We start from the raw sequence: 13,939 nt of genomic DNA, 5'->3' as shown, positions 1-13,939 counted from the left end.
ATGGCCTCACTTCTCCCCCACCCTACCAGGAATCACCAGGTACAGGGATGCCAGCTGCACTTTGAGTGCAGCAAGGGTGGGGGGAGAATGTGAGTAGTCGAGTTGACTGACCGATAAGCCTAGACTTATTGGTTAATCGACTACTCGCTTACATCTCTATGTTGTACACAGAATCATAGAACTGGAAGGAACCTCGAGAGATCATCAATTCCAATACGCTGCACTCATGGAAGAGCCAAGCATTCTTCTTCTAGATCAGGGGTGGGCAAACAGGCCTCCATGGGCTGCATCCAGCCCACCAAGCAAGTTGATCTGGCTCACAGAGGCCCTGCTGCTCCAGGCAGGGTGAGAGGAGACTTCGCACACTCCTCCCGTCCCCAAGCCCTGATTGGCCTAGGGGTGGCGGGGAATTGTGCAAAAGTCTCCTCCCGCCCTGCGAGGGGTGCAGCACATAAGGGCAGCCGCCAGCTGCTAGTCAGCTGGCAAATTATTCTAATTGAGGCACTCCCTTGCAGGGTAGAGCAGGGGGCTAGAGACTTCACGTGCTCCCCCTCCACAGGCCCTGATGGACCTGAGGGCAGCAAGGGGGTGCTTGCTAAGTGGCATAGGTTTCTAGAGGAAACCACCAGCTGTTCAAAATAGCTGATGGTTCTCTCTGGGGGTGGGAAGCAAACACTTTGCACATCCCATACCCCCAGACCAATCAGGTTATATGGGTGGCGAAGCATGGAAGTATCCTGGCCCCTCCCCTTCCAACTGAGGCCCCGCACTTCCCAGGGCAACCTGGAGCTACTTCAAAAATTTCTGAAGTGCCCCCAGTCAAAAATTATTGTCCACCCCTGTTCTAGACCAGTGTTTCTCAAGCAGTGGTACAAGTACCATTTGGGGTACTTGAAAAGTTCGGGGGAGAGAGGTACATCAGCACAACTGAAATTTGGAGAAAACTGAATTTTTGTTTTAAGTTTTACAGCGTTTTATTATTTTTGTACTTTTTACACCCAAACGTTTCATCGCCCACCCGGCTACAATTAAGTTGATTAAACAAATGTGTTGCAATGGTAGAAAAAATGTGTGTGTGTGAGAAAACTGTGGGTTACTTATGATTTTGTGTTTTTTTGGGAAAGGGGTACTTTTTTTTTTAAATAAAGGTTGAGAATCACTGTTCTAGACCATAACTGACAGGTATTTGTCTAACTTGTTCTTAAATATCTCTAACGATGAAGATTCCATGGCTTCCCTGGGCAATTTATGCCAGCACTTAATCCTGACAGGAAGGTTTTTTATTAATGTCCAGTCTTAATCTCCCTTACTGCAATTTAAATCCATAGCTTCTTGTCCTAGCATCAGAGGTTAAGGAGAAAAAATTTTCTCCCTCCTCCCTGTAATAACTTTCAAGTATCTAAAAAGTTATGTCCCCTCTAATCTGGAAAAGGGAAGACTGAAACAAACCTAGTTATTTCAATCTTCCCTCATAGATCACGTTTTCTAGGCCAACAGTCATTTTTGTTGCTCTTCTCTGAACTTTTTCCAGTTTGCCCACATCTTTCCTGAAATGTGGTGCCCACAACTGGACACAATACTCCAACTGAGGCTGAATCAGTGCAGAATAGAGTGCAAATTGCTTACATCATTCATGTTAATATATATCAATATACATCCCAGAAGGAGGCTTGGGGTTTTTGTTTGTTTTGGATTAGTGTCATGCTGTTGACTCATTTAGCTTCCTGTCCACTATGATCCCCATAACTTTCTGCTGTACTCCTGAGGCAGTCTTTTCCCATTTTTAAAAGTCTCAGAGGGGTAACCATGTTAATCTGTAACTGAAAAACATTAAAAACAACTACTAGTTATGCAGCACCTTAGAGACTAACCAAAAACATAGATGTTATCATGAACTTTCATGAGTTGTGCCCACGAAAGCTCATAATGCCATTTACATTTTTGTTAGTGTCTTAGGTGCTGCAGAACTATATGTTGTTTTTTAAGATTTCCCATTTTGTGGGTGTACAACTGAGCATTTCTTCCTAAGTGAAGTACTCTGCATTTGTCCTTATGGAATTTCATCCCATTAACCTCAGACAATTTCTCCAGATCTTTTTGAAATATAATTCTATTCTCCAAAGCACTTGCAACGCCTCCCAGGTTGGTATTATCCACAAACATGTAAGTGCACTGGTTTATTTTTCCCTCATTGTCCAAACTGTAAGTGATAGATGTTTTTACATATTTTAATACATTTAGAATTGTATGGTCCATGGTCTATCTGAAACTTGGAAAGAATATTGAACAATGAATGGATCTGAAATATTGATGGGGATAGACTGAGCTTTGTAAATTAAAAACGCACTAAGTTTCATTTATTTTGACTATACTAATCAATAAGATACCTTCAGTTTGAAATTTCATATACAGTAATTCCTTCCTTAACACATGCCCACTTAACACGTTTTCACGATAGCACGATCTTTTTTTTTTTGGGGGGGGGGGGGTGAGACTTTTTTTTAACATGACCTGTCCCCGCAATAACACGATTTCCCCTAGAGCTGGCTGGTGGCCGGCAGCTGTGCAAGGCTTTCCCTGCAAAGCGGCAGAGGTTCTCCACTCCCCGTGCCGTTCCCCAGCAACGCCCTCTGGCCAGATGCTTCACTCCCTCTCCTCTGCCCCCTGCTTGCAGCAGGCAGCTGGGTTTCCCCAGCTGGCCGGTCACAGGAAGCTGCGTGGGGTTTCGTCTGCCTCCTTACAAAGCGGCGAAGGCTCTCCGCTCACTGCGCAGTTCCCCGGTGACCCCCTCTAGCCAGGTGTCTTGTGTCCAGCCAGAGGAGGTCACCAGGGAACTGCTCGGCAAACAGCAACCCCCCGCCACTTTGTAAGGAGGCAGGGTAAGCCCCGCGCAGCTGCCAGTGACCGGCCACCTGGGGAAACTCAGCCGCCGGCTGCAAGCCCCTTCACCTGCCCTTCCCTTCCCCAGAGCCAAAAACCTCCCCTCCCTGCTAAAACCCGGTCCCCTTTCTCCCCCAACCTTGTGTCCCGGTCCCAGGTGCTAACAAATGCAGGCTGGAGCTGCAAGCGCACGTGCGCTTGAAACACAACCTCCACCTTTTCCATTATTTTCAATGGGAAAACTGACCCTGCATAACACGTTTTCACTTAGCACGATCATTTTTTAAAATGTACAGTAAAACTCCATTGGTCCGGCATCTGACGGTCCAGCACTCCTGATGGTCCGGCACCATCAGGAACCCGGAAGTGCTCTGCAGCCGGACCATTGGAGCTGCTCTGCCTCCAGCTTCCCCTATTCAGCTGCTGCTAAAACTGACCAGCGGCTGAATCGGGGAAGCCGGAGGCAGAGCAGCTGGGGCGCTGCACGATAGGTCCCCTAGCGCTGCCCCTGGGGGCTGCAGGACCAACCCGGCAGCACCCCAGGCATCCCCGATTCAGCCGCTGCTGAAATTGACCAGCGGCTGATTCCGGGAAGCCCGGGGGAAAGCTGCTCTGCCTCAGGCTTCCTGGAGTCAGCTCTTGGTCAATTTCAGCAGTGGCTGACTTGGGGACGCCTGGGGCAGAGCAGCTGGGGTGCTGCTGGGTTGGTCCCGCAGCGCCGCTCCTCGGCGCTACTGGATCAACCGGGCAGCACCCCAGCTGCTCTGCCCCAGGCGTCCCCAAGTCAGCCGCTGCTGAAATTGACCAAGAGCTGACTCCAGGAAGCCCTGGGCAGAGCAGCTCTGCTTTGGGCTTCCTGGAGTCAGCTGCTGATCAGTATCAGCAACGTCTGACTTGGGGACACCTGAGGCAGAGCAGCTGGGGTGCTGCCAGGTTGATCCAGTAGCACCAAGGAGCGGCGCTGCGGGACCAACCCAGCAGCACCCCAGCTGCTCTGCCCCGGCGTCCCCAAGAGCAGCTGGGGTGCTGCCTGGTTGGTCTCGCCGCGCCAAGGGTCGGCGTTACCCCGACCAACCTGGCAGCACTCCAGCTGCTTTGCCCCAGGCGTCTCCGATTCAGCCACTTCTGGTCAGTTTCAGCAGCGGCTGAATCAGGGACGCTTGGGGCAGAGCCGGACTATCAGAAGGGGGGGCTATGAGGGGTCTGGGGTGGCACCCCCCCCCAGACACCTCATAGCTCCCCCTTCCGATAGTCCGGCATATCTAATAATCCGGCACCCCCTGGGTCCCAAAGGTGCCGGATGATTGGAAGTTTACTGTATCTACCATGTTAAATGAAGAATTACTATATATGCAATATTTTCTGACGTGAAATAAATTTCTCATTCAAAATTAAATAATTAAAAGACAAGGCAATACTATCTAAGTAAGACTTTTTAAAAGTTTTGATAAAGATTACTTTAAATTAGCAAGGCTCGACAAATTACGGAAAACCCTACTCGCCGGACAAAAAAGGGATTCACCACCCTCCCCCCCAAAAAGTGTTAGTAAACTAATTACTAATAAGAACAGTAATTAATTACTAATAAGTTATTAATAAATATCTTATAAACCTCTACCTTTTCCCTCTGCTGCCATGTCTCCTTCCCTTACTCCATCAGCTCCCCTGGTGCCTGCTGCCCCCCAACCTCTCACCCTCCTCTGCTGTCCTGACTCCTGGCCTTCTCACTGCCCTCAGACTTCCTGAGACCTGCCCTCCACCAGCCCTTCTCTCTCCACTGTGCCCACTCTGATCATGTGAGCTACCCCTCCTCATCCCCTCTCCTAACACCTACCCCTACAAACCTGCCCTGCCTCTCCCCTCTGGTGCTGGTCCCTCCCCTGCAGGAGTCTGTCCTGGCATTTTAGCCATATAAATAGCAAATAGCATTTTCATTCCTTTTTTTCCCCATAAAGGCAAAGGCGCTTCAAGTGAACTCCCCCTTTCACTCGCTGCTGAGTCACAGCAGCCTTTTCCCTGCCCTGTCCAGCCCCTCCTTATGGACAAGCACCCCTCACTCCCAACCCACAGGGGGAGCAGGGTGCAGGGACAGTACAGAGCCAGAGGGGTGCAGGGAACAGTGGGTGGGTACAGGGGTGGCGTGGGGAATGGGAGGGGCAGAGGGATCGGGGTCTAGGGGAAAGGAAGAGGCAGAGATATCAGGGTCTAGGAGCAGTGCAGGGAACGGGCAGCACAGAGCTGGGGGGGCAGGGATCAGGGAGCAGGGTGTTGGGTGCAGTGGAGGTGCAGGGAATGAGAGGGGCAGAGGGATCAGGGTATAGGGGAACGGGAGGAGCAGAGGGATTGGGTCTAGGCGCAGTGCAGGGAACGGGCAGCACAGAGCTGGGGGGGGGGGCAGGGATCGGGGGAGCAGGGTGCAAGGGCGGTGCAGAGCCAGAGTGTTGCAAGGAAGAGGGAGAGCAAGAGATAAGGGGTGCAGGGTGCAGGGGCAGCGTGGGGAATGGGCGGCGTGAAGACAAAGGGGCACATGTCGGGCGGTCAACAGGGAGGCAGTTTCTCGCCAGCGAGGGGGCTGGGGCCGTGGCTGTACTGGAGCCGGTGGGGCGCACGCCGCAGCCAGCTCCCGAAAACACACAGCCAGAGCCGAGCTGCCGCAGCCCTTTAAAATCAGCGGAGCCACGTCATGCTGGCGTCTTGCCCTCTGGCTCGCGCAACCCCTCCTCGTGCCGGAGCTGCAAGCAGGCAGCCCAGCACTGAGAATTGCCGCACTTCCCCCTCCCCGGCGGTGCTCTGCTCCTCCACTGGCCGGCAGATTGGAGAGGGCCGCACCACCCGTAGTATGGGCTTCAGCCAGCCCGTCACAACAGCCCACCAGGCCAGTCCGCCCCTGCACTCACCAGCTGGTAAAATCTACTCGCCACGGGCAAGCGAGCGATTTCATTTGTCGAGCCCTGTAAATTAGGGATGTTAGATTCAGTGTAATTGAACAGTTGTGTAACAGCATGAAATATCAGTTACATGATTATTCGATAGTCCCCACGGGCAGGCCCAGCAGCCAGTGAACTCCCAACCCCCTGCCACCCACACTGCTACCTCTGATACAGAGGCAGCAGCACAGGATGGCAGCAGCCCTTGTCTGTTGGGGTCTGAGCTCCCCATGGGGGAGGCTGCCGTGAAGCAAGTTCTGCCCACAGCTGCTTGGGCTGGGCCCACCATGGACAGAGACTGCTCCCAGGAACCAGCCTCTGTCCACTGCAGGTGCAGGCTCACTGCAGACAGAGTCTGGTCAGGCAGCAGCCTCTGTCCACCGGGAGCACCCCCATCCCCGCAGACAGAGGCTGCTGGTGGACCAGCCTCCTTTGCTCCTTCCCACCACAGAGCCATGCTGGAGGGAACTGGCTTTTTAGTCGGCTCCCTCCAGCACCGGCTCCTGCCTGACCCCCTCACTGCCTCTATAGGAAGCAGCAAGTGGGGAGTAGGCAGGTCTGGGGAGCTGGCACGTGCGGAGAGCCAAAAGCCATGTATCTGCTCCAGCCTGCCCCTCTCACGTTCCATGCTGATGCCTCTGTATCAGAGACAGCAGTGCAGGGGTGGGGCCAGCAGGCAGATCTGGTGCTTGTGGGGAGCCTGCTTAAAGCCAGCTCCTCATGGGCACCAGCTCTTGCTTCCCCCACCCCTGATACAGAGGTAGCCAGTGGGGGAGGGGGAGTGCATGTAGTCGATAGGATTAACCAATAAACCAACGCTTATTGGTTAATTGTGTAGTAGACTACACATTGACATACCTACTTTAAATACCAGGAACAGTTTGTTTAAATTTTTAGATCCCTTGAACAAAAATATAACAAGGGAGTAGCAGCAATACCCTTCTAATGTATTTAAGAGTCTTTCAAGGATAAATGAAAAATGGTGTTGCTCTCAAGTCAACCCCCATTTGCTTAGTAACATGCTCAATTATTCAGTTAATTCTCTCCTTTCTCAATATGCATAACTACCTGCTGTGTATCTTGCTTGCTACTATTGCTACTAATTAACACCTGTGCAACCTAGGAAAGAATGTGCACATCAACTCCCCCAGAGCAATGCATTACTGATACTGACTTGCCAAAGAACAATTGGACATTGGAATCGTTAAGGCAGGGGTGAGAACCTTTATTGGGTAGGGTGCCACTGACCCACAGAAAAATCAGGGGCCACACACACACCAGTGAGAAGAAAAAAATATATACCTACAAACCCTCACTGACATCGCCCTCAACTGAGAAGGAGAAAGACACTCCTTATATTCCCCTCATACACCACAGCCTGAGGGTGCCCTGGCTAGTAAATTTTGTGTGCTCCACTACCGTGGAGGAAGGGGGAGGACAGTAGGGAGCTGGAGCATCAGCCTGGGCTCCTCAATGCTGGGGGAGAACCCTGAGCCTTGGGGGCCAGATCCAGGCAAGCCAAGGGGCTGGGCCTTAAGTTCCCCACCCCTGAGTTAAAGGGACTATACATAAATAGAAAGAAGTGTACAGAATAAATTTAAAAAAAAAATCTGTTCTCAGTTACAGTAATTTTGTGCTTCTTGGTTAACTGTAGGAACAATTTTTGGACAGAGATGTGATTTTATTTTGATACCTGTTAACAAGCACCAGTTTGTTCCTACTTTTAACCAACTAACACCAAACACAATAAAGCATCCTTTTAAATGCTATTTACAAAGATGAAGAACATTTTCATCTGGTAGTTAAACATGGCAATGTGGCAAACAGTATGGCTGTCTTGTCACAAACCAATTCTACAAGTCAAATACACAGAGAAGTGTTGGAGTTACAATTCATACACAAGTTCAATTCTCACACGAAATGACCTCAATCGAGATGAGGGATAGCTGGGACATTATCAACCTAACATTCAATGAAGGTGCAAACAGCTCTTTGTCTGTGTAGATCAGTGTTTCCCAATTGGTGCTCCAGAGAACCCTAGGGATCCGCGAAGTGAAAGTAAGGGTTCCGCGAAGAGCAGGCACTCCCCCGCCCCGTTAAAGAGACAGAGCCATGGTGAGGGCGCTTTTTTTTTTCTCTCTCTCTCTCTTCTTTGCTCAACGAAACGCAGCAGGGGCCTTTTTTTTTTTTTTTTTTTTTTTTTTTTAAAGGCAACTCTAGGAGTTCCATGGCCAAATAAAATTGGGAAACACTGGTGTAGATTCTTGCATTAGTACCTTTCCTATCTATTGCTATCCTTTGATCCTTATCTGCTCCTTTTTAACTATCCAATCTTCAAGTTCTTATAGATTTGCCAGTTCTGCCTACTTGTTTCTCCCTTTAATAATTTTCATACAGTCTGCTCCTTGTCCCCCCCCCCCTTTTTTCCTTTCCTCCTCTCCTGTCTCCTCTATATATTTTGGGTCTGCACATCATAAACTCAAACTCTGGTAATCTGAAGAAATGGGCTGTGCCCATGAAAGCTCATGATACCATCTATATGTTTTGTTAGTCTATAAAGTGCTACCAGGCCATTTGTTGTTTTTTAAGTTTATCCTGTACAGACTAACTCGGCTACCCTCTGAAGTATGCTGTATAGTTCAGAATTCTTACATTGGATGTTTTTAATTAATATGCAGTTTTACTAAATTTATGGAATTGAAGACTGAAAACAAAAATGTATGCAGCTATTTCTTAAAATTATCACTATATTTATAAAATTAGTTTGTGATAAGAACTATTATTCATATTTCCAAAGCAGAAATCTGAAAGTTAAACTTTCCCTTCTGATGTTACACTGTTCTATTTTTAGCAAACACCTACTTTGCATTATGAAAACATTAAAATAGACACCAGATTTTCAGAGCCCTGAAGATTATGGACACACCTATGCATTTTACATTTAAAAAGACGAGCTTAAAAATTCTACATATTGGCTAGTTTAGTTGTCAATGTTTTGTATTTTTTTCCTGAGGAAAACATTAATCCATTTAAGACAAATAAAAATTCTCCACAATGCACATGTATCCGTTATTCACAGTTCAGTAAGTAACTCAAGAAATTAAGACTACCTGTTACTCAAAACATTTATTTAATTTCTCTCCATCTCTAGGTATTGATAAAGCATTTTAAAAAGAGGTCATGGTAACAGTACCGAGATAATACAGTAAATGAGTTTACATTACATACTAATTTAAACTAAATTCTAGGAGGTCTAAAAAGAAGATTCACGCAGGCCATAGGTTTCTGCTGTTACTTTGCATCAATCCCACTATGCTGACAGAAAAACAATTTTCACGAGTTGGGAGTGAATTCGGAAGCAGTTTGCGTTCGCAAATACAAGTGCAGTATGCTGCACTCCGTGCTCTTCAGCTGCACGGCACAGAGTTATAACCTGAATAACTTCTTTCTAGGAGCGACTTTTAATAAACATCAGACACCCCAGAAACGGACGAGACCTGGTTCGGGTTCCCCTCCAGCGGATCCCTGGAGAGAAGTGGTCGGTCTGCCACAGAGCTCACCATTTCCGGAATCTGCCCGGCTCGTGCTTTCCAGGACCATACCCAAGGGCAGCGCACAGCGCGCTGTGCCCGCTTCTACCCCAGTAGCCAGCCCCTCGCGCCTGGGCACCACCAAAGGGAGCCGGCGCCCCAGAGCTGCAACAGACACGTCCGAGTCCCCTCAAAGGGGCGGCCCCGCCACTCCTGTCCGTCCCGCCCTCCCCAGGGAGGCGAGTCGGGGAGGTCCCAGGCTGGCTGCGAGCGAGGGGACGCCCGCCCCCACCTCCCTCCCGCAGCAAGGCCCAGGCCCAGTCCCCGGGGCGGCGTAGGAGCCAGACCCGCTTGCCATGGAGAGAACCGTCCCGTCCCGTCCCTCCCCTACAGCGGGCAGCCCGGGCGCTGCGGCCCCAGCGGACGCAATCAACAGCTCCTACCCAGAAACTCTCCACGAAGGACGCCATGACCGCGGCGCCGCCGCCTCAGCGCTGGGTGAACCTGGCCCCGACGGAAGAACCCGTCGCCGCCCGCCACAGAGCGCCGCCCTTCCCGCTGCTGCGCCGCAGCCACCCAGCCGCCTGGCCTCGCTCACCAACGGCTTTGGCGCGCACGCGCCAGCCAGCCAGCTGCCCGCCCCTCAGTACGCAGGCGTGTCCTCACGCCTCGGCCCTACGCCGCCGTCCAGGATGTGCGCAGGCGCAGAGCTGCTCGGATTCGTTTTCAGAAAAGAAGAGTTCAGTGAGAAGTTCTGCCCGTCAAGCAGCAGGATCTCCCCCCACTAGAACAATGGAGAAATGTAATAGACTGCAAAGTAATGCGCATTGGAAAAAGCTCCCAACTATACATCCAATAGGATGGGGACTAGTTTAGCTACAGCTACTCCAGAGAGATTTTGGAGTCTTGGACAGTTCTCTGAAAACATCCACTCAGGGAGCAGCAGCAGTTAAAAAAGCAAACAGGATGGCAGGAATCATTTAAAAAAAAGGGAGAGAGAATAAGACAGAAAATATCTTTTTTACCTCTATATAAAACCAGCGCTTACATCTTGAATACTGTGTACAGACAGGGCGGCCCGTGAGCATAGGCTGACTCAGCCATCGCCTAGGGCGCCGCCTTCACCGAGGTGCCCGGGCCACCCAATGATAACGTTACGCTGACGTCACTCCGTTGAGGGCCATGCAGGCGGGGCCACCTTGAGCCGTCCCTGTGTACATATGCAGTCACCTCATCTCGAAAAAGATGTATTGACATTGGAAAAGGTTCAGAAAAGGGCAACAAAAATGATAAGGGGTTTGGAAAGGGTCCCATATGAAGAAAAATTAAAGAGACAGACTTTTCATCTTAGACAAGAGCAGACAAAGGGGTGCGGATATGACAGAGGTCTATAAAATCATAACTGATGTTGAAAACTTAAAGAAGGAAAAATTAGTTACTTGTTTCCAGAATATAAGAAATAAGGGTCACCAAATGAAATTAAGAGGTAGCAGGTTTACAACAAACAAAAGAAAGTTTTTCTTCATGCAGCACAGTGTAACTCCTTGGTACAGTGGTACTCATTGGCTGATGAGGCTGTGAAGACCAGGCTATAATCAGGGTTCAAAAAAGAACTAGATAAATTCACAGAGGTTATGTCTATCAATGGCTGTTAGGCAGGATAGGTAGTAATGGTGTCCCTAGCGTCTGTTTGTCAGATGCTGAAAATGGAGGACAGAGAGATCACATGATGATTACCTATTTTGTTCACTCCAAGGCATCTGGCATTGGCCACTGTTGGAAGACAGGATACTAGGCTAGATGAACCTTTGGTCTGACTCAGAATGGCCATTCTTACGAGGGTAAGGCTGTAATTTCAGGGGTGATGGGTCCTGTCTTCTCCATAGTGCCTACTAATTGCCAATCCACGGTTGAGGTTGTCTGATCAATGAGATCCACTGCCAACCCACATTCCTGGAGTGCTTAAAGGTAAGGCTAGATGAACAGTGCTGCTCCATCCAACCATAGCAGTGACACCACCTTAAAAAAAACCCACATAAATCCTGACCAGTTTTAAAAAGTATGCACATGCTAGTAGCATCCACTCAACATACATAATAGAAACAGGAGCTTCAGGGGTAGCCCAGTTAGTCTGTTACAGGGAAAAAAAACAACAAATGGTCCGGTAGCACTTTATAGCCTAACAAAACAGGTAGATGGTATCATGAGCTTTTGTGGGCACAGCCCAGTTCTTCAGAAGTCATCTGAAGGAAGAAGTGGGCTGTGCCTACAAAAGCTCATGATACTATCTACATGTTTCGTTAGTCTATAAAGTGCTACCAGACCATTTGTTATTATAGAAACGTGGGTTGGATGTAAGAGCTAGCCAGAAGTTAGCTCCAGAGGACCATCAGTCCAGGGACAAACTCCACTGTGCTTATGGTGCAGGTCCAAGATGTGAAAACAGACTTATCACCCAGTCATGATAACTATAGGTCAAAAGTTTGAGACCCGGTAGTAAATTCCTGGAAACTATCCAAGTTCTCAGAAAGGGGCGAGAATAACAGCAGTAGCTACATCATAAACTGAAGAAATTTAAACTCAGTTCTCTTTTTCCAACTAATCATCACTTTCCACAGAAGCCAGGTGTTAAGAAGAGGTGAGCAGTGTCTCAAATTACATGAATTAAACTACTATGCCAAAAGGTAGAAAAGCAACAGCTATGATGCCAGGCAGTGTGCCTGAAGCACTTCCCAATAATAGGTTGACCTCTGTAGATATTCCAGTGATGGAATCCAGTCAAGCTCCACTAAGAACATGACAATCCCTGTCCAGTGAATGCTGTCATGGGGACAACCCAAGAGGGAGCTACAGGATAATTAAGCTAAAATACAATTAGTATGGAAGTTTCTACTGCCAGTGCTCTGCTGTATTTTCGGTGTACAAATAGAGGACATTCTATTTAGGTTCTTATACTACCCTCATCACCATTGTATTTGAATATGGAAAGGTGATTCACCTTGTGCAGGAACTGGAGATGAGTATCCTTATGAGTGCTCCATTCTTGATCCTGGTGCTGTCCTAAGTGCCTTTGGTCAGAAAGTTTCCTAGAAGCTGGCACCAGTGCTGCATGTTCTGGAATCAGTTGAAATAGTGCATGCACAGTCCAGACTCTCCTGTTCCTTCTCTGCATCAGAGGCTGATGTCACCAAAGCAGAAGGGCGAAAGGTGGGTAGTGGAGCACCCACAGGGATACTCATCTAAAAACTCATTATTGTACAAGGTAAATAACCTTCCCCTCTTTGAGAAATGCCCCTGTGGGCGCTCCATTCTTGGTGATTAGAAAACAGTATCCTTTAGAATGGTATGGGCTTTGGAGTCTGTCGAAAGGCTCCAGTGAATAATACTGCTCAGCCCACTTGTGTGTCAGTTCTTGGGCCATGCACGAGAGCATAATGTTTGGTGAAAGTGTGTTGCAAAGCCCTTACAGTGAGCTTTGCAAATTTCTGATAGGGGAACGTTGTGCAGATATGCCACTGAGGTGGAAATAGAGGTTATTGAATGTGCTCTCACTGTGGTAGGGTGCTTAGAGACTTTGAATTCATAACATAGTAGATGCAATCTGTAATCCTTTTGGAAAGTCTTTGTGATCTGCTATAGATATGAAGAGTGATGTGATCTGCTATAGAAATGAAGAGTGATGTGATCTTTTTGAAGGTTTTGGTTCTATAACAGGCCAATGCCCATCCCATGTTGAGTGCATACAGGGAATTTCAAATAAATTAGCATGTGGTTTAGGGAAAAATTACTGAGACATGTAGGGTCCATTGATATGGAATGAGGAGTACCTTGGTTAAGAATTTGAGTGGATGTGGAGAATAACTTTGTCCTTTAAAAAAAAAAGTGGGGGGGGGGGGCAGGGGACAGCCATAAGTGCTCCTATCTTCCTGTACAACAGGCAGGGGTGAGGGCAATGAGAAATGCTAAATTCATGGAAAAGTGTAGTAAAGAGCAAGAGTCAAGCGTTTCAAAAAGTTTTGTCAGGAATGTATGAAGAATGAGGTTTAGGTCCCACGGTATCACAGGAGGTCTCACATCATGATGGAGGATTTGGAGATCCTTGAGAAAGCACGTTGTAGGGGATGGGCAAAGAGGGGGATGTTTTCTACCCCGGACGGAATGCTGTGATACTTGTTAAATGGGAGCTAAGGGAAAGACCCAACTGCTTGAATATAAGGAGAGAGCCCAGAAGGAGTGGTGCTTTCAGTGGATCTACAAGCTTTGATGTGCACCAGACTAAATCACATCCATTTATGGAAGCAGGGAAGGGGATGGAAGGTTTTCTGCTATGGAGAACACGTTGTACCTGTTCTGAACAGTTTAGTTTTGCATGTGAGGGCAATGGAGGAGCCAGGATGGAACTGGAACTTTGGGAGATCCAGGTAATGTTGTTGGCCTGGTCCTTGAATTAGGAGGTTCTGTTGAAGGGGAATAGAGATTGGGGTGCAAACCAACATCTGCATTAGGAAGGGACTATTTAGATGACTCTGGCCCTGTCCATCTTGATCTCCTGTACTATCCTGGAGCCGAGAAATATCAGGAAAGTGTAGTGGAGCTGGTCCA

The 13,939-nt window shown here is 48.5% G+C and overlaps 1 protein-coding gene across 4 annotated transcripts in view; it reads right to left on the bottom strand.

Moving 5' to 3' along the window:
* FCHO2 (FCH and mu domain containing endocytic adaptor 2) overlaps positions 1 to 9,964 on the bottom strand; it is a 234,988-nt gene extending 225,024 nt beyond the window's left edge. For 3 of the 4 annotated variants that reach the window (XM_014574166.4, XM_014574168.4, XM_089779340.1), the window contains exon 1: positions 9,781 to 9,964. In XM_014574166.4, coding sequence (XP_014429652.2) covers positions 9,781 to 9,807 — 27 coding nt within the window. In that variant the 5' untranslated portion in view covers positions 9,808 to 9,964. Of the gene's footprint in view, positions 1 to 9,367; positions 9,636 to 9,780 lie in introns of those variants that run through there. The other variant, XM_089779339.1, reaches the window with a different exon arrangement.
* Positions 9,965 to 13,939: the final 3,975 nt, after the last annotated feature.

The sequence above is a fragment of the Pelodiscus sinensis genome, chromosome 6 (assembly GCF_052426305.1).
Source record: "Pelodiscus sinensis isolate ZL-2025 chromosome 6, ASM5242630v1, whole genome shotgun sequence".
NCBI classification, from domain to species: domain Eukaryota; kingdom Metazoa; phylum Chordata; order Testudines; family Trionychidae; genus Pelodiscus; species Pelodiscus sinensis.
This window is presented reverse-complemented; position numbering and strand designations above follow the sequence as displayed.